Source organism: Littorina saxatilis, linkage group LG12 (genome assembly GCF_037325665.1).
Source record: "Littorina saxatilis isolate snail1 linkage group LG12, US_GU_Lsax_2.0, whole genome shotgun sequence".
NCBI lineage: Eukaryota > Metazoa > Mollusca > Gastropoda > Littorinimorpha > Littorinidae > Littorina > Littorina saxatilis.
The window spans coordinates 49,198,806-49,217,118 of NC_090256.1; the positions used below are offsets into that span (position 1 = coordinate 49,198,806).

The 18,313-nt window shown below is 41.2% G+C and overlaps 1 protein-coding gene and 1 long non-coding RNA gene across 3 annotated transcripts in view; one reads left to right on the forward strand and one right to left on the reverse strand.

Annotated features, from left to right (window-relative positions):
• Window positions 1–8,186, forward strand: part of LOC138982128 (uncharacterized) — a 34,488-nt gene extending 26,302 nt beyond the window's left edge. Inside the window, exons 12-13 of one of the 2 annotated variants that reach the window (XR_011460792.1) lie at window positions 71–7,679; window positions 7,930–8,186. Coding sequence is in view for 1 of the 2 variants with exons in the window: in XM_070355347.1 (XP_070211448.1) it covers window positions 71–174 (104 nt within the window). In the remaining variant the exon portion in view is untranslated. Of the gene's footprint in view, window positions 1–70 lie in introns of both variants that reach the window. The other variant, XM_070355347.1, reaches the window with a different exon arrangement.
• Window positions 7,922–18,313, reverse strand: part of LOC138982137 (uncharacterized) — a 129,321-nt gene continuing 118,929 nt past the window's right edge. The window contains exon 2 of the long non-coding RNA XR_011460793.1: window positions 7,922–8,524. This is a non-coding gene — a long non-coding RNA (uncharacterized lncRNA). The remainder of the gene's footprint in view (window positions 8,525–18,313) is intronic.

Sequence of the window (18,313 nt, forward strand, 5' to 3'; positions counted from 1 at the left end):
TTGACAACAACATGAATTTCTCATTCAAGATAATATAGATGTCTTTATATATTTTTACATCTATCTGCAGACGGAAATCGAGTGATTGAGGAGGAGTATGCCCCTGTGACGTCTAAGGGCACCGTGGACTTTGACGAGCTGTTGAGGCAGGCTCAGCGCAGCCAGAGGAAATGACATCAGGTGTTGTTCACAAGAGAATCAACTTCATTACAAGCTTGGACTTTGCAACAAGCTCAGGGTAGCTGCAGAAATGACGTCTGCTTTGGTTGACAAGACTATCCACTTGGCTACAAGCTTGGAACTTGATGAACGATGAGGCAGGCTTAGCTTAGTGTTAGAAAATGATGTCTGCTTTAGTTGACAAGACTTGGCTACACACTTGATGAACAATGAGGCAGGCTTAGCTTAGTGTTAGAAAATGACGTCTGCTATAGTTGACAAGACGATCAACTTGGCTACAAACGTGGAACTTAATGAACGATGAGGCAGGCTTAGCTTAGTGTTAGGAAAAACGTCTGCTGTAGTTGACAAGACGATCCACCTCGCTGCAAGCATGAGATTCAACAACATTTGAGATAAGCTTAGCACAGCCTGAGGACATGACTTCTGCTGTGGTTGGCAAGACGCAATCAGCCTCACTAGAAGCTTCCTGTTGCGTTTGTTTGCACTGAACTCAGAACTTGAAATGCCCATACATTCCTGTCCTCTGTCCTGTTACACCAACTGTTACTCCTTTTTACATTTAGTCAAGTTTTGACTAAATGTTTTAACGTAGAGGGGGGAATCGAGACGAGGGTGTGGTGTGTGTGTGTAGAGCGATTTAGAGAAAACTACTAGACCGATCTTCATGAAATTTTACATGGGAGTTCCTGGGTATGATATCCCCAGACTTTTTTTTCGATTTTTTGATAAATGTCTTTGATGACGTCATATCCGGCTTTTCGTGAAAGTTGAGGCGGCACTGTCACGCTCTCATTTTTGACTCACATGCGAAGCAAAAGTGAGTCTATGTACTCACCCGAGTCGTCCGTCCGGACGTCCGTCCGGAAAACTTTAACGTTGGATATTTCTTGGACACTATTCAGTCTATCAGTACCAAATTTGGCAAGATGGTGTATGATGACAAGGCCCCAAAAAACATACATAGCATCTTGACCTTGCTTCAAGGTCAAGGTCGCAGGGGCCCATTTTCTCTGAAGTTTTTGAGATTCAATACCTCACCTATATATGATATATAGGGCAAAGTAAGCCCCATCTTTTGATACCAGTTTGGTTTACCTTGCTTCAAGGTCAAGGTCACAGGAGCTCTTCAAAGTTGGATTGTATACATATTTTGAAGTTCCCGCAGTGGGGCACTGCGGTTATGAAATTAAAGGCCCCTCCTGTTTTTGGAACCGCAGGAGCTTTCTAGTTTGCTGTTAGGTAGATTTTTGGTTCCTCTTTCCTGTCATGCTCTCTTTTTCTTCATGAATTCTTTTCTTTTTTCTGCCTTCTTGCTCATTCACCTGTATTTTTTCCAAAAATCTCTTCTCTTGCCGCTTGTCTCGCGATTCATGTATAGTTTAATCTGTTAGTGTTCTGATGTAAGTCCAGCAGTAGATAGGTTAAGCCTATTTTAACATACTGGAAACTGGTAATCTTCCAGTAGGTATTAATTTAGTTTTACTAAAGCCTGCTGGGACACAAGTAATGGGTTAGTGCATTTGTAAACAGGAATCGCTTGACAAGTGGCCCCCTTCATCCCCCCCTTCCTCGTCCTGATATGGCTCTGCGTAGTCGGCTGGACGTTAAGCAACAAATAAACAAACAAACAAACATATTTTGAAGTGACCTTGACCCTGAACTATGGAAGATAACTGTTTCAAACTTAAAAATTATGTGGGGCACATGTTATGCTTTCATCATGAGACACATTTGGTCACATATGATCAAGGTCAAGGTCACTTTGACCCTTATGAAATGTGACCAAAATAAGGTAGTGAACCACTAAAAGTGACCATATCTCATGGTAGAAAGAGCCAATAAGCACCATTGTACTTCCTATGTCTTGAATTAACAGCTTTGTGTTGCATGACCTTGGATGACCTTGACCTTGGGTCAAGGTCACATGTATTTTGGTAGGAAAAATGTGTAAAGCATGTGAGTCGTATGGGCTTTGCCCTTCTTGTTAAACCAATTTGGTTGACATTTTTGTCAAGTAATCTTCGACGACGCCCAGACTTTGGTATTGCATTTCAGCTTGGAGGCTTACAAATTAATTAATGAGTTTGCTCATTAAAGTTGTCATTAAAATCGATTTTTCACAAACAGATTTAAAATTGATTGCATCATATTCTTCATGACATTCTGAATCTAAAAATATATACATATGTCATGTTTCCTCTTAAAATGTGATCACAATTAACGAAAATAGATTAATTAGTCTTACGATTAAAATTTAAGAAATCGATCCAAAAGTGATTTCATCTTATTCTTTATCGTTTCCTGATTCCAAAAACATATATAGATATGATAGGTTGTATTCAAAACAAGCTCAGAAAGTTAACACGAATACAGAAAAGCGCGCTTTCCTGCTTAGCACAATACGCTACCGCGCTATTCTGGCGTGTGCATATCACTGCGTTTTGCACGTGGGAGGTGAGCGATTTCCTTCTCGCGGGGATTGACGAAGCTGTACTGTCTTGGTGAAAAAATACAGTGCGTTCAGTTTCATTCCGTGAGTTCGACAGCTTGACTAAATGTAGTAATTTCGCCTTACGCGACTTCTTCTCTCTCTTTTTCCTCATTACATTTAGTCAAGTTTTGACTAAATGTTTTAACATAGAGGGGGGAATCGAGACGAGGGTCGTGGTGTATGTCTGTGTGTGTGTGTGTGTGTGTGTGTGTGTGTGTGTAGAGCGATTCAGAGTAAACTACTGGACCGATCTTTATGAAATTTGACATGAGAGTTCCTGGGTATGATATCTCCAGACGGTTTTTTTCATTTTTTCGATAAATGTCTTTGATGACGTCATATCCGGCATTTTGTAAAAGTTGAGACGGAACTGTCACACCCTCATTTTTTAATAAAATTGATTGAAATTTTGGCCAAGCAATCTTTGACGAAGGCCGGACTTTGGTATTGCATTTCAGCTTGGAGGCTTAAAAATTAATTAATGACTTTGGTCATTAAAAATCTGAAAATTGTAATTAAATTTTTTTTTTAATAAAACGATCCAAAATTACGTTTATCGTATTCTTCATCATTGTCTGATTCCAAAAACATATAAATATGTTATATTCGTATTAAAAACAAGCTCTGAAAATTAAAAATATAAAAATTATGATTAAAATTAGATTTCCAAAATCGATTTAAAAACAATTTCATCTTATTCCTTGTCGGTTCCTGATTCCAAAAACATATAAATTATATGATATGTTTGGATTAAAAACACGTTCAGAGAGTTAAAAAGAATAGAGATATAGAAAAGCGTGCTATCTTCCTCAGCGCAACGGCTAGCGCGCTTTTCTGGATTGTTAATTTCACTGCCTTTGCCATGAGCGGTGGACAGAGGATGCTACAAGTGTACGGTCTTGCGGGAAAAAAATGCAATGCGTTCAGTTTCATTCTGTGAGTTCGACTGAGCTTGACTAAATGTTGTATTTTCGCCTTACGCGACTTGTTGCAAATTCCTGAGAAAATTTTTCAGTAAAAATAAAATGATTTTGAGTCCATAATGTATATATTTATAAACCGGCACAGGTTTTTTAAAGACTACATAATACATGAGTTTATCGATACAATGAAATAAGAAGGAAAAAACCCAACGAGGATGGATAACATTATAGAATGATTATTTCACAAAACCAAGAACTCGAACTTCAATCTATTGATGTTTTGATCTTTGATGTGGATGAACGAGAACAAGAAGTGTATACTAGGAAATATAATTGTAAAATAATAATTGTAAATTTCTTGTACACAGCTTAGCTGCTTGCATACTCATAATGTTTGAAGGCTTCCCGCTGAAATTGTATGAGGCAGGTTGGACTGCAATTGTGTTATATTACGGTGTTTTGGTAAACGACTGATTCTTTGAAGAGCGACGGGTAATGAAATTTAGTAGCATAATGTATTTGAAGAGGATACAGATCTATTGTTGTACCTTTGTACAGGTCTGATGTGCATTTTGTTGAATATTCTTCTGTCTTCTACCTCCCTCTTGCAATCTTGATGTGTTGATATCAGAGAAGATTGTTCTGCTGTTGCTTTTGAAATCTGTTTGAGAGAACGTTTCTTCAGTATTATGGGTTGTGAGCTAGCATGAAACGCGTTCCCCCCGCGGGTTAGGGGGAGTCCCATATTGGTTGGGACGAGGAAGAATTTACCCGATGCTCCCCAGCATGTCGTAAGAGGCGACTAACGGATTCTGTTTCTCCTTTTACCATTGTTAAGTGTTTCTTGTATAGAATATAGTCAATGTTTGTAAAGATTTTAGTCAAGCAGTATGTAAGAAATGTTCAGTCCTTTGTACTGGAAACTTGCATTCTCCCAGTAAGGTAATATATTGTACTACGTTGCAAGCCCCTGGAGCAAATTTTTGATTAGTGCTTTTGTGAACAAGAAACAATTGACAAGTGGCTCTATCCCATCTCCCCCCTTCCCCCGTCGCGATATAACCTTCGTGGTTGAAAACGACGTTAAACACCAAATAAAGAAAGAAAGAATGAAACGCGTTGCCCAGAAACACTCTGATCTATGATGTTGCAGAAAATGGGCATCAAGTTGCGATTGTATAAGAATGTTTAGGAGCAATGTGAAACCAATGATAAAACCATGTTCTGTAGTTCAGTTTGTAACTTCACTGATAGGAGATAATGGAAATACATGCGTGGGATTCTTCAGGTATATGCCGAAAATCCGGATTCGATTATGGCCTTTTTGACTCACATGCGAAGCAAAAGTGAGTCTATGTACTCACCCGAGTCGTCCGTCCGTCCGTCCGTCCGTCCGGACGTCCGTCCGTCCGTCCGGAAAACTTTAACGTTGGATATTTCTTGGACACTATTCAGTCTATCAGTACCAAATTTGGCAAGATGGTGTATGATGACAAGGCCCCAAGAAACATACATAGCATCTTGACCTTGCTTCAAGGTCAAGGTCGCAGGGGCCATAAATGTTGCCTAAAAAACAGCTATTTTTCATATTTTTCCCATTTTCTCTGAAGTTTTTGAGATTCAATACCTCACCTATATATGATATATAGGGCAAAGTAAGCCCCATCTTTTGATACCAGTTTGGTTTACCTTGCTTCAAGGTCAAGGTCACAGGAGCTCTTCAAAGTTGGATTGTATACATATTTTGAAGTGACCTTGACCCTGAACTATGGAAGATAACTGTTTCAAACTTAAAAATTATGTGGGGCACATGTTATGCTTTCATCATGAGACACATTCGGTCACATATGATCAAGGTCAAGGTCACTTTGACCCTTATGAAATGTGACCAAAATAAGGTAGTGAACCACTAAAAGTGACCATATCTCATGGTAGAAAGAGCCAATAAGCACCATTGTACTTCCTATGTCTTGAATTAACAGCTTTGTGTTGCATGACCTTGGATGACCTGGTCAAGGTCACATGTATTTTGGTAGGAAAAATGTGTAAAGCATGTGAGTCGTATGGGCTTTGCCCTTCTTGTTTTTCTCTTTTTTTTTGTTGTTGTTCGGTTGAGGTTGGTTTGTCTGGTGCTTCAGTTTTCAGTCCCACCCATGGAAATACAGGACCCATCAGATATAAAGTAAGTGGTATACACACTGCCGTGACCACCAGTGGCATAGATATTGCAATGAAATGAGTCATATTGTATTCTGACAAGAAATTGTAAAGCATCAAGAGTTCTACAAAAGTGCAAATGAAAACAAGATTTCTGGCTGTTTTAGTTCAATGGTACATTTTCTGTAGCTTAGCTCAGCGCAGCCAGACATGGGATGTATAGTTCATGTACTGGTAGTCATTGCTTAACTTTTCATTGGCTGAGCGTAACTTATGGAAGTTATAGGACCCAGTCTAATACAGAATAGAATCATTATAGATTTTAATGTATAATACTTAAGGCTGTAGGATACTTCTGCGACTACGTTGGGGGTCGCCTCCCTTATCGGATATAGAACGCCTTGTGTGTCGTAACAGGTAACCCATGCATGAGGCATATCCATATGCAAAATAACGAAATATACATTCGGAAACGCCAGAAGATGTAAAATATCGACATTTTTTATCAGTCCAATTTAAAACAATAGCTAGAACCTGCATTTACGAGATAGAGTATAACACAAAATATACTTTCCTATTTTTCACACAACAGTCAGCTTGTCTTCACCCCCCGCGGGTTAGGAGGAAGAATTTACCCGATGCTCCCCAGCATGTCGTAAGAGGCGACTAACGGATTCTGTTTCTCCTTTTACCCTTGTTAAGTGTTTCTTGTATAGAATATAGTCAATGTTTGTAAAGATTTTAGTCAAGCAGTATGTAAGAAATGTTAAGTCCTTTGTACTGGAAACTTGCATTCTCCCAGTAAGGTAATATATTGTACTACATTGCAAGCACCTGGAGCAAATTTTTGATTGGTGCTTTTGTGAACAAGAAACAATTGACAAGTGGCTCTATCCCATCTCCCCCCCTTCCCCCGTCGCGATATAACCTTCGTGGTTGAAAACGACGTTAAACACCAAATAAAGAAAGAAAGAAAGTAAGGTAATATATTGTACTATGTTGCAGGCCCCTGGAGCGAATTTTTGATTGGTGCTTTTGTGAACAAGAAACAATTGACAAGTGGCTCTATCCCATCTTCCCCCTTTCCCGGTCGCGATATAACCTTCGTGGTTGAAAACAACGTTAAACACCAAATAAAGAAAGAAATGGCTGCAAAAAGACAGTACCTAAGCACAGTGGCAAAGTTATTTACACCTGATATTATGCTATGTCTTTTGTGCTATAATAATGGGTGCTTACAAGAATTGAGGTGCAGGTGTTTTGGTGGGTTTTTTGTGCTTAACAATTGGTTGAATTATTTTAAGATTCTCAATTTGTTTTATTCTTTTTCTGCACAAAAAATGTGAGTTAGTGTTGCACAGTATTTTTTTTCTGTTTTCTGCACATTAAATCGGGGCTAGTTTTACACAGTATTTATGTGTAATGTTGCATACCTGTTTTTGATACTGCTGTAAATGTTTTATTTCAGAGGTGTGTGTGTGCACGTGTGTTTTTTGTTCGTTTGATATTTTGATATTCTTTCCAATTTTGTACAAATGGAATCATTCTCTTGGGCTTCTTTTTTTATTTTTGTAAGTGTTGGTACTTTTAAAAAAGATGTGTGCATGGTGTGTATCCATCCTTTCTTGGAAGGGATTTTGTGTCCTTAATTCTGACGGTTTTATCTGGATATAAAGGAAATTTGATTATTCAATAATTGTAACAAACAAATTATGAATACCTGTGATTTGACAGTTGAACAATTTGATGTTGAGGTTGTTGTGTGTTTGTGTGTGTGTTCACCTTTTTGAGAGCACGGGTTTGCTTTCCTATATTTCAGCATCTCCTCCAGATTTTTGTTTCAAGTTTGACATCTTCATTTATTTGCACTGAGTTTCAGTCATTTAACTTCAGGATGTAAGTAAGTGTAAGCTAAACTTCATAAGGCCAAAAAAAAAAAAGGTCTGTTTATGGTAACATAGGCCAAAAAAATAGGGTCGGTAGGTCGGGATTTTTTATTTTTTATTTTTTTTTTCCCCAAAAAAACATATTTGTACGTTATTTTGCAAAAAAAAACCAAAAGATTTTTTTTCTTTTTTTTTTTTCCCCCAAATGCCAAAAAAAGTCTAGGGTCGCGCGAAAAAAATAGGGTCGGTCGGGTTACCGTAAACAGACCTATTTTTTTGGGGGCCTAAGCATAATATTTATGGCTGATGCTTTGGTTTTTCTGAAGAGAATAACCAGATTTCTGTGTGCGTGTGTTTGATTTGAACAATACATTTTTGTACTGCTTTCTACTTCTTTTTCCTATTTTGATTCCTGTACGATGTTGCCCTGTGTATATACAACCAAGGAACATTGTTCTGGACAGTTAAGTTTGATGAAAATGCCAGTAGGTTTGGAAATCTCCAAAAGAGGGTGAAATGAAATAAAACTGGTTCAAGATAAAATGGTTTGATTAGTTGCTTGTCTTTTATTTTGTCCATTGACACTGTTTCACTCATTCCTTCTACTTTGCAGAGAAAATGCAGAAATTAGCTGTGTATGTGTGTGTATTCAAAAATAGTTGGTCTTGTTCACTCACACAGATAAGTATGAATGCACACACAGAAAGCCACACCTACTCTACAATAATACGTATCTCAAAAAGAGAATTTCAGTTTGCGGCTGTATATATTGTACTACGTTGCAAGCCCCTGGAGCAATTTTTTTATTAGTGCTTTTGTGAACAAGAAACAATTAACAAGTGGCTCTATCCCATCTCCCCCCCCTTTCCCCGTCGCGATATAACCTTCGTGGTTGAAAACGAAGTTAAACACCAAATAAAGAAAGAAAGTTTGCGGCTGTAAACTCCGAAAGACAATTCAACCAAGGTAACAAAAACATTAAAACACTTTCATTGTCTGGTAGATACATTGCCGAGAGAGTTTACCTCCCTTGTCTTGGTCGGCGTGTATATTCACCCACAGGCAGACGCAGCTACAGCCATTCAAGAACTCTCTAGGCAAGTGTCTGCAATGGAGAATAGGTTTCCTGACTGTCGGGTGCTGGTGATGGGGGACTTTAACCATACGAAGCTGAACAAGGAACTCCCCAGGTACAAACAACACGTCAAGGTTGGCACGCGTAACAAGGCTACACTCGACCACTGCTACAGTACTATCAGTGGTGCGTACCGCGCCATCAGTCGCCCCCCTCTCGGTCGCTCCGACCACGTCATGGTCTACCTCCTCCCTGCCTACCGTCAGCGGCTGAAGACAGCCAAGTCCCACGTCAGAACAGTTAAACGCTGGAACTCAGATTCCATCGAGCAGCTGCAAGGCTGTTTTGACTGTACAGACTGGGCGGCGCTCACACAGCCATGCGTCGACGTTCACGAGCAGGCCGACGTCTTGACGTCCTACATCGCATTCTGCGAAGACGTCTGTATCCCGACCAAGGAGGTGAAGTCCTGGGCCAACGACAAGCCGTGGTTCAACGGCGGCCTGAAGAAGCAGCTGAAGGCCAAGGACGACGCCCACAAGAGCGGTGACGAGGCGCAGTTCAAGCGGGCCAAGTACGACCTCCAGCGGGAGATGCGTAAGGCGAGGTGGGACTACAAGTGCAAACTGGAGGAGCAATTCCAGTCCGGCAACTCTCGTGCTGTGTGGCACGGGCTCCAGGCGGTCACGAACTACAAGAAGAAGAGCCCCCCAGTAGCCGACGACCCCACCCTCCCTGACAAACTTAACGAGTTTTACGCTCGTTTTGACCGCGACAACCACACCCCTGTGACGGCGTCATTCCCCGACCCCTCGTCCCCCCTGCCTCCCCCCTTCACTGTCCGTGAGCGGGATGTCCGGCTGCTTCTCCGCAAACAAAAAAGCAGGAAAGCGGCTGGCCCAGACGGCGTCTCAGGCCCTACCCTACGGCATTGTGGGGATCAGCTGACACCTGTTCTCACTGACCTCTTTAACTCCTCCCTCCAGCTCTGTACTGTTCCCCACTGCTTCAAGGCCTCAACCATCATCCCCGTCCCCAAGAAGCCCACAGCGTCAGCCATGAACGACTACAGACCGGTGGCCCTTACCTCCCTGGTGATGAAAGTGCTTGAGCGCCTGGTCCTCAAGCACCTCCAGTCCGTCATCAGCGGTAGGCTCGATCCCCTCCAGTTCGCCTACCAGGCCAACCGGTCTGTGGACGACGCTGTCGCCGTTGCCCTCCACTTCATCCTCCAGCACCTCGAGACCCCCAACTCCTATGCCCGCCTCCTCTTTGTGGACTACTCCTCGGCCTTTAACACCATTATCCCCCAAAAACTCTATGACAAGCTCCTCCTCTTTGACCTTGCCCCTTCCCTCTGCCTGTGGCTCCTTGACTTCCTCCTTCAGCGCCCCCAGACAGTCAAGGTCAACGGCCTCCTCTCCAAGACGCTGGTCCTGAGCACTGGAGCACCCCAGGGGTGCGTCCTCTCACCGCTGCTCTACTGCCTCTTCACCAACGACTGCGTCGCCTCTCATGACTCAGTTCAGCTGGTGAAGTTCGCTGACGACACCACAGCCGAAGGTCTCATCACCGGCGGTGATGAGACCGTGTACCGCCAGGAGGTCGACTGTCTGGTGTCGTGGTGCGACAACAACAATCTCCTGCTGAACGCCACCAAGACCAAGGAGATGGTGGTGGACTTTCGCAGGAAAAAAGGCCCTGTGGCTCCACTGATCATCAACGGCGATCCCATCGAGATGGTGGACTTTTTCAAGTTCTTAGGCACCACCATCTCCAACGACCTGTGCTGGGATGATAACGTTGACGCCATCGTCAAGCGAGCGCGGCAACGCCTCTACTTCCTGCGCCAGCTCAAGAAGTTCCGCCTCAGCCAGGTCATCCTGGTCCAGTTCTACAGGGCCGTGGTGGAGAGCATCTTGACATTCTCCATCACAGTGTGGTACGGCAACACCTCCCAGCTGCTCAAGAACAAGCTGGAGCGTGTGGTGCGCACTGCTAGCAGGATCGTCGGCTGTGAGCTGCCCTCCCTAGCATCCCTCTATGCCAAGCGCATGCTGTCCAGAGCCCAGAAAATTGTGGCTGACGAGTCCCACCCTGGCCATCCCCTCTTCGAGCGCCTGCCCTCAGGTCGTCGATTCCGATCCCTAGGGGCACGCACTCGACGTCTCCAGACCTCTTTCTTCCCCCAAGCTGTTTCCTCCCTTAACGCATCCCATCCCTCAGTTGGGCAGCTTCGCAGTCGGTGATCCTGCTGGCGGTGAGCTCACCACATCCTGTGACTCAGTGTTAGGTGGTGGTGGTGGTGGTGGTGGGGAGGGGGGGGGGGGGGGGGTTGAGTGGGACTTTGATGTGTGATTTTTATTTTTTTTTCTATATTTTTAGCTGCATTATTTTAGTCATTCATGAGTGGGTGGGTGGAGGGGATGGGCTAGTTCTAACTATGCATTAGATTATAAAATTGTATTCTGTGTAGACCCTTCCTCCAGCATCTTAGACCACTCTTTGTACCTTTTCTTTTAATAGATGATTGTCATTTGTTTTACCTCATGTCTGCCCTGCGTGTGATGGTGTGATCGTGACTGCTGTAGTGTGGGCGTGTGTGTGTTGGTGTGTATGTCAGTGATTGTGTTGGCGTGTGTGTGTGTGTATGGGTGTGTGTGTGTGCGTGATTTTACCAACACTACGCTAAATTCCTTGTGCTTTAAATGTTTTTTTAATGTCACTTGGCTCAATAAATACTGTATTCTGTATTCTGTATCATAATCAGCACCTCGGCCATTTTTAAAACTTGAACTATGATGCAGCTTTCTCAAGAAAGAGGAAAAGGCGTCTCATTTATCTAAGTTTTAGTATAAAATGCTTTGACATACATGTTAATATTAAAACTAAAACGTACCCACACACGCGTTCAAAAGATGCTCCATCCCTTACTGTAATCATAAATTCAAGCAAGCTAAAGTTATTTGCTTTAAAAAATGTCAACTGACCTTTAAACAAAGCTTTTCTTTACAGTTTTATACTTTTAAACACCAAACCTTTTCCAGAGGGAAGTATTTTTCTTTTCTTTTCTTTTCTTTCTCACTTTCTTTCTTGCTCATAATTCTGAATACTGTACAATGTTAAGCACTTAAAACCACGATTTTAATCTGCCGTTAACTTAGCTTTCGTTTTGTATGTGTATCACGGCCCACATTGTCGAGCCGAGTTTACATGATATAAAAAAAAAAATGTATATGCTCGATAAATGACCCATAGACGATCGAGTTCCCTAATGCCAAGCGTTGTTTTTTTTCTCTCGGTCAATCATAGGTGCCTCCTTTGTAAACTTCGTTTGTGTAACCGTTTGTGTTTTTTTTAGTTTTTTTTTACATTTAGTCAAGTTTTGACTAAATGTTTTAACATAGAGGGGGAATCGAGACGAGGGTTGTGGTGTGTGTGTGTGTGTGTCTGTCTGTCTGTCTGTCTGTGTGTGTGTGTGTGTGTGTAGAGCGATTCAGACTAAACTACTGGACCGATCTTTATGAAATTTGACATGAGAGTTCCTGGGAATGATATCCCGGGACGTTTTTTTCTTTTTTTTCGATAAATGTCTTTGATGACGTCATATCCGGCTTTTTGTAAAAAATGATTGAAATTTTGGCCAAGCAATCTTCGACGAAGGCCGGACTTCGGTATTGCATTTCAGTTTGGTGGCTTAAAAATTAATTAATGACTTTGGTCATTAAAAATCTGAAAATTGTAAAAAAAAACAAATGTTATAAAACGATCCAAATTTACGTTCATCTTATTCTTCATCATTTTCTGATTCCAAAAACATATAAATATGTTATATTTGGATTAAAAACAAGCTCTGAAAATTAAAAATATAAAAATTATGATTAAATTAAATTTCCGAAATCGTTTTAAAAACTATTTCATCTTATTCCTTGTCGGTTCCTGATTCCAAAAACATATATATATGATATGTTTGGATTAAAAACACGCTCAGAAAGTTAAAACGAAGAGAGGTAAAGCGTGCTATGAAGCACAGCGCAACCGCTGCCGCACCAAACAGGCTCGTCACTTTCACTGCCTTTTGCACTAGCGGCGGACTACGTTCAGTTTCATTCTGTGAGTTCCACAGCTTGACTAAATGTAGTAATTTCGCCTTACGCGACTTGTTTTTACATTTAGTCAAGTTTTGACTACGTGTTTTAACATAGAGGGGGGAATCGAGACGAGGGTCGTGGTGTATGTGTGTGTGTCTGTCTGTGTGTGTGTGTGTGTGTGTGTGTGTAGAGCGATTCAGACTAAACTACTGGACCGATCTTTATGAAATTTGACATGAGAGTTCCTGGGTATGAAATCCCCGAACTTTTTTTTTCATTTTTTCGATAAATGTCTGATGACGTCATATCCGGCTTTTCGTGAAAGTTGAGGCGGCACTGTCACGCCCTCATTTTTCAACCAAATTGGTTGAAATTTTGGTCAAGTAATCTTCGACGAAGCCCGGACTTCGGTATTGCATTTCAGCTTGGTGGCTTAAAAATTAATTAATGACTTTGGTCATTAAAAATCTGAAAATTGTTAAAAAAAATAAAAATTTATAAAACGATCCAAATTTACGTTCATCTTATTCTCCATCATTTTCTGATTCCAAAAACATATAAATATGTTATATTTGGATTAAAAACAAGCTCTGAAAATTAAATATATAAAAATTATTATCAAAATTAAATTGTCGAAATCAATTTAAAAACTTTCATCTTATTCCTTGTCGGTTCCTGATTCCAAAAACATATAGATATGATATGTTTGGATTAAAAACACGCTCAGAAAGTTAAAACAAAGAGAGGTACAGAAACGCGTGCTATCCTTCTTAGCGCAACTACTACCCCGCTCTTCTTGTCAATTTCACTGCCTTTGCCATGAGCGGTGGACTGACGATGCTACGAGTATATACGGTCTTGCTGAAAAATGGCATTGCGTTCAGTTTCATTCTGTGAGTTCGACAGCTACTTGACTAAATATTGTATTTTCGCCTTACGCGACTTGTTTGTTGTTGTTTGTGTGTTCGTTTGTCTCCAACCACCTGAAGGTTATCTGATTCCCGCAAAAAGTTAATATGTTACGAAAGTGCTGTTGTCCACTCCTACGGTTTTCCTTCCTTGTTTCTTTTATTTGTGTTTTTAATTTATTTTATTAATTTTTTTCTTATATTCTTTTTCTGTCCGATTTACATTTTGTCAACTTGAACCGAAATGATGATGATGGTGCTGTTGATGGTGGTGGTGGTGGTGGTGGTGCGTGCGCGTGCCCCGACATTTTTGTTTTCATTTGTCGAAAATTTCATTCCTAAATGCCTTCGATGACATCATATCTGGGTGGGTATTTTTTTTAGAAAGTTGAGTCGGCGCTATGGTAATCGCATTTTTTTTATCAAATCGATTTGATTATAGTTTGCTCCTTAAAATTGTCATTTAAAACGAATTCTTGCTTATAGATTAAAAACTGCATTGTGTTCTGATTATCTTTTTTTATTCAATAATAAATACCTATGATGTATTTGGATTGAAAACAAGCTCAACAAGAGGCGAAACCTTCAAGGCTCACGTAAGAAATCGACAAACAGTAACACAAACTCAATCACTCCGTCACACATACACACACAGTACACACACACACACACACACACACACACACACACACACACACACACACACACCCCCCCACACACACACACACACACAGAAAGAGCATAGGTGAAACTGTGCAAGAAAGCGAGACACTAGATCTAGATCTGTCTGTCTGCATGTAGCCTACTTACATGGACCATAGATAGTCTCGGCCCGCTCAAAATAACAATCACCGAGACTTTCAGTAATTCCATCGCGTGACGTCTAACCCTCGTACGTCATAATGTGACGTCAATGTAATATGACGTCTTCAAATGTTAAAGTTTCTACCACAGACATACATACGTATAAGTTACAGCTCCGTCCATCCATGGTATCGCCTGATATTTTGTCGAGACTGGGTCAATGAATATGATGACGTCACTCGAGGCTCTGCCGAGAGTGACGTCATTATATTCTTTCACCCCGTCGAGACAAAATATCACGCGATACCATGGATGGACGGAGCTGTAACGTATATATGGCATGACCAAAGTAAAGAGAATTTGTCATGGGATGTGGCAACAAATCATTGGAAATTCACCATGGGCAATCAACCCAAGCCTAGAAGTTGTAGAACTATATTTTGTTTCAGTCTTGGCAAGGCCAGTTTTGTCCAGTTCCGGAAAAGACATAATGAATTCATTCACTCTGCCGAGACGAAAAAAACCAATTCCATGGATAAAAACGTATAAGCTTATTATCCCGTGACGCATAAAAGCTAAATTTTGTTTTGAAATGTCATTACAACGTACAGATAACTTATAACGACATAATCGCCTTCACAAGACAGGAAAAACGCACACTTTGTTTTTCGTCTGCTACAAATCTAGTCTTGTTGGTTGACGGAGAGAATAAAGCTTCAATCATACCTTCATCAACAGGAATAAATGCTCAATCCGCTGTCAGTTCGCAACTGAACCTTGTTTTTTTCTTTAACTTTTTGGTTAACATTGAAACGGCAATCCAAAAGAGTGTTTCAGCTGTTTCAAGACACAGGCTTAGCTCCTTCTTTTGAGTTGCTTTTCAGTCTAAAATGACACCGGAAGCGAACCTGAAATTGTCGCGTATACTGTCGTCCCGAAAAGACGTCATGACAAAGTTACACGCAAAGCAAAAGAGACTTTGACGTCATTTACTTTTGTTCGGAATTTTCCGCCTGTTCCTAGCTTGTCAGTGAAGACCTGACGTGAGTAAGCTTACCCTTTGCAGCTGTGAAATAATCAGTCTTGTGTCTCGGTCGTGTAGGTACAGAGTTTGCTTCTGCAATCATTGTGTTCGTGTTGATGACGGCTTCATAAGATTTCCATTTTCTTGTTTCTGCGGCTGCGCAAGTTATTTTGCCTAGGTCATGGCCGAACTTTAGGCCTACGGAGAAATATCGCTGGATATTTTCTCCCTAGATTAACAGAGACAAAGAAGGGAAGTCATGCTGTATGAAATTATACAGCATGACTTCCCTTCTTTGTCTCTGTTAATCTAGGGAGAAAATATCCAGCGATATTTCTCCGTAGGCCTAAAGTTCGGCCATGACCTAGGCAAAATAACTTGCGCAGCCGCAGAAACAAGAACATGGAAATCTTATGAAGCCGTCATCAACACGAACACAATGAATGCAGAAGCAAACTCTGTACCTACACGACCGAGACACAAGACTGATTATTTCACAGCTGCAAAGGGTAAGCTTACTCACGTCAGGTCTTCACTGACAAGCTAGGAACAGACGGAAAATTCCAAACAAAAGTAAATGACGTCAAAGTCTCTTTCGCTTTGCGTGTAACTTTGTCATGACGTCTTTTTGTGACGACAGTATACGCGACAATTTGTTCGCTTCCGGTGTCATTTTATACTGAAAAGCAACTCAAAAGAAGGAGCTAAGCCTGTGTCTTGAAACAGCTGAAACACTCTTTTGGATTGCCGTTTCAATGTTAACCAAAAAGTTAAAGAAAACAACAAGGTTCAGTTGCGAACTGACAGCGGATTGAGCATTTATTCCTGTTGATGAAGGTACGATTGAAGCTAGTTTATTCTCTCCGTCAACCAACAAGACTAGATTTGTAGCAGACGAAAAACAAAGTGTGCGTTTTTTCTGTCTTGTGAAGGCGATTATGTCGTTATAAGTTATCTGTACGTTGTAATGACATTTCAAAACTTAGCTTTGATGCGTCACGGGATAATAAGCTTATACGTTTTCATCCATGGAATTGGTTTTTTTTTGTCTCGGCAGGGTGAATGAATTCATGTCTTTTCCGGAACTGGACAAAACTGGCCTTGCCAAGACTGAAACAAAATATAGTTCTACAACTTCTAGGCTTGGGTTGATTGCCCATGGTGAATTTCCAATGATTTGTTTCCACATCCCATGACAAATTCTCTTTACTTTGGTCATGCCATATATACGTTACAGCTCCGTCCATCCATGGTATCGCGTGATATTTTGTCTCGACGGGGTGAAAGAATATAATGACGTGACTCTCGGCAGAGCCTCGAGTGACGTCATCATATTCATTGACCCAGTCTCGACAAAATATCAGGCGATACCATGGATGGACGGAGCTGTAACTTATACATACAGCATGACTTCCCTTCTTTGTCTCTGTTAATCTAGGGAGAAAATATCCAGCGATATTTCTCCGTAGGCCTAAACTTCGGCCATGACCTAGGCAAAATAACTTGCGCAGCCGCAGAAACAAGAAAATGGAAATCTTATGAAGCCGTCATCAACACGAACACAATGATTGCAGAAGCAAACTCTGTACCTACACGACCGAGACACAAGACTGATTATTTCACAGCTGCAAAGGGTAAGCTTACTCACGTCAGGTCTTCACTGACAAGCTAGGAACAGACGGAAAATTCCAAACAAAAGTAAATGACGTCAAAGTCTCTTTCGCTTTGCGTGTAACTTTGTCATGACGTCTTTTTGTGACGACAGTATACGCGACAATTTGTTCGCTTCCGGTGTCATTTTAGACTGAAAAGCAACTCAAAAGAAGGAGCTAAGCCCGTGTCTTGAAACAGCTGAAACACTCTTTTGGATTGCCGTTTCAATGTTAACCAAAAAGTTAAAGAAAAAAAACAAGGTTCAGTGGCGAACTGACAGCGGATTGAGCATTTATTCCTGTTGATGAAGATACGATTGAAGCTTTATTCTCTCCGTCAACCAACAAGACTAGATTTGTAGCAGACGAAAAACAAAGTGTGCGTTTTTCCTGTCTTGTGAAGGCGATTATGTCGTTATAAGTTTTCTGTACGTTGTAATGACATTTCAAAACAAAATTTAGCTTTGATGCCTCACGGGATAATAGATCCATGGAATTGTTTTTTTTCGTCTCGGCAGGGTGAATGAATTCATGATGTCTTTTCCGGAACTGGACAAAAACTGGCCTTGCCAAGACTGAAACAAAATATAGTTCTACAACTTCTAGGCTTGGGTTGATTGCCCATGGTGAATTTCCAATGATTTGTTTCCACATCCAATGACAAATTCTCTTTACTTTGGTCATGCCATATATACGTTACAGCTCCGTCCATCCATGGTATCGCGTGATATTTTGTCTCGACGGGGTGAAAGAATATAATGACGTCACTCTCGGCAGAGCCTCGAGTGACGTCATCATATTCATTGACCCAGTCTCGACAAAATATCAGGCGATACCATGGATGGACGGAGCTGTAACTTATACATACAGCATGACTTCCCTTCTTTGTCTCTGTTAATCTAGGGAGAAAATATCCAGCGATATTTCTCCGTAGGCCTAAAGTTCGGCCATGACCTAGGCAAAATAACTTGCGCAGCCGCAGAAACAAGAAAATGGAAATCTTATGAAGCCGTCATCAACACGAACACAATGATTGCAGAAGCAAACTCTGTACCGACACGACCGAGACACAAGACTGATTATTTCACAGCTGCAAAGAGTAAGCTTACTCACGTGAAA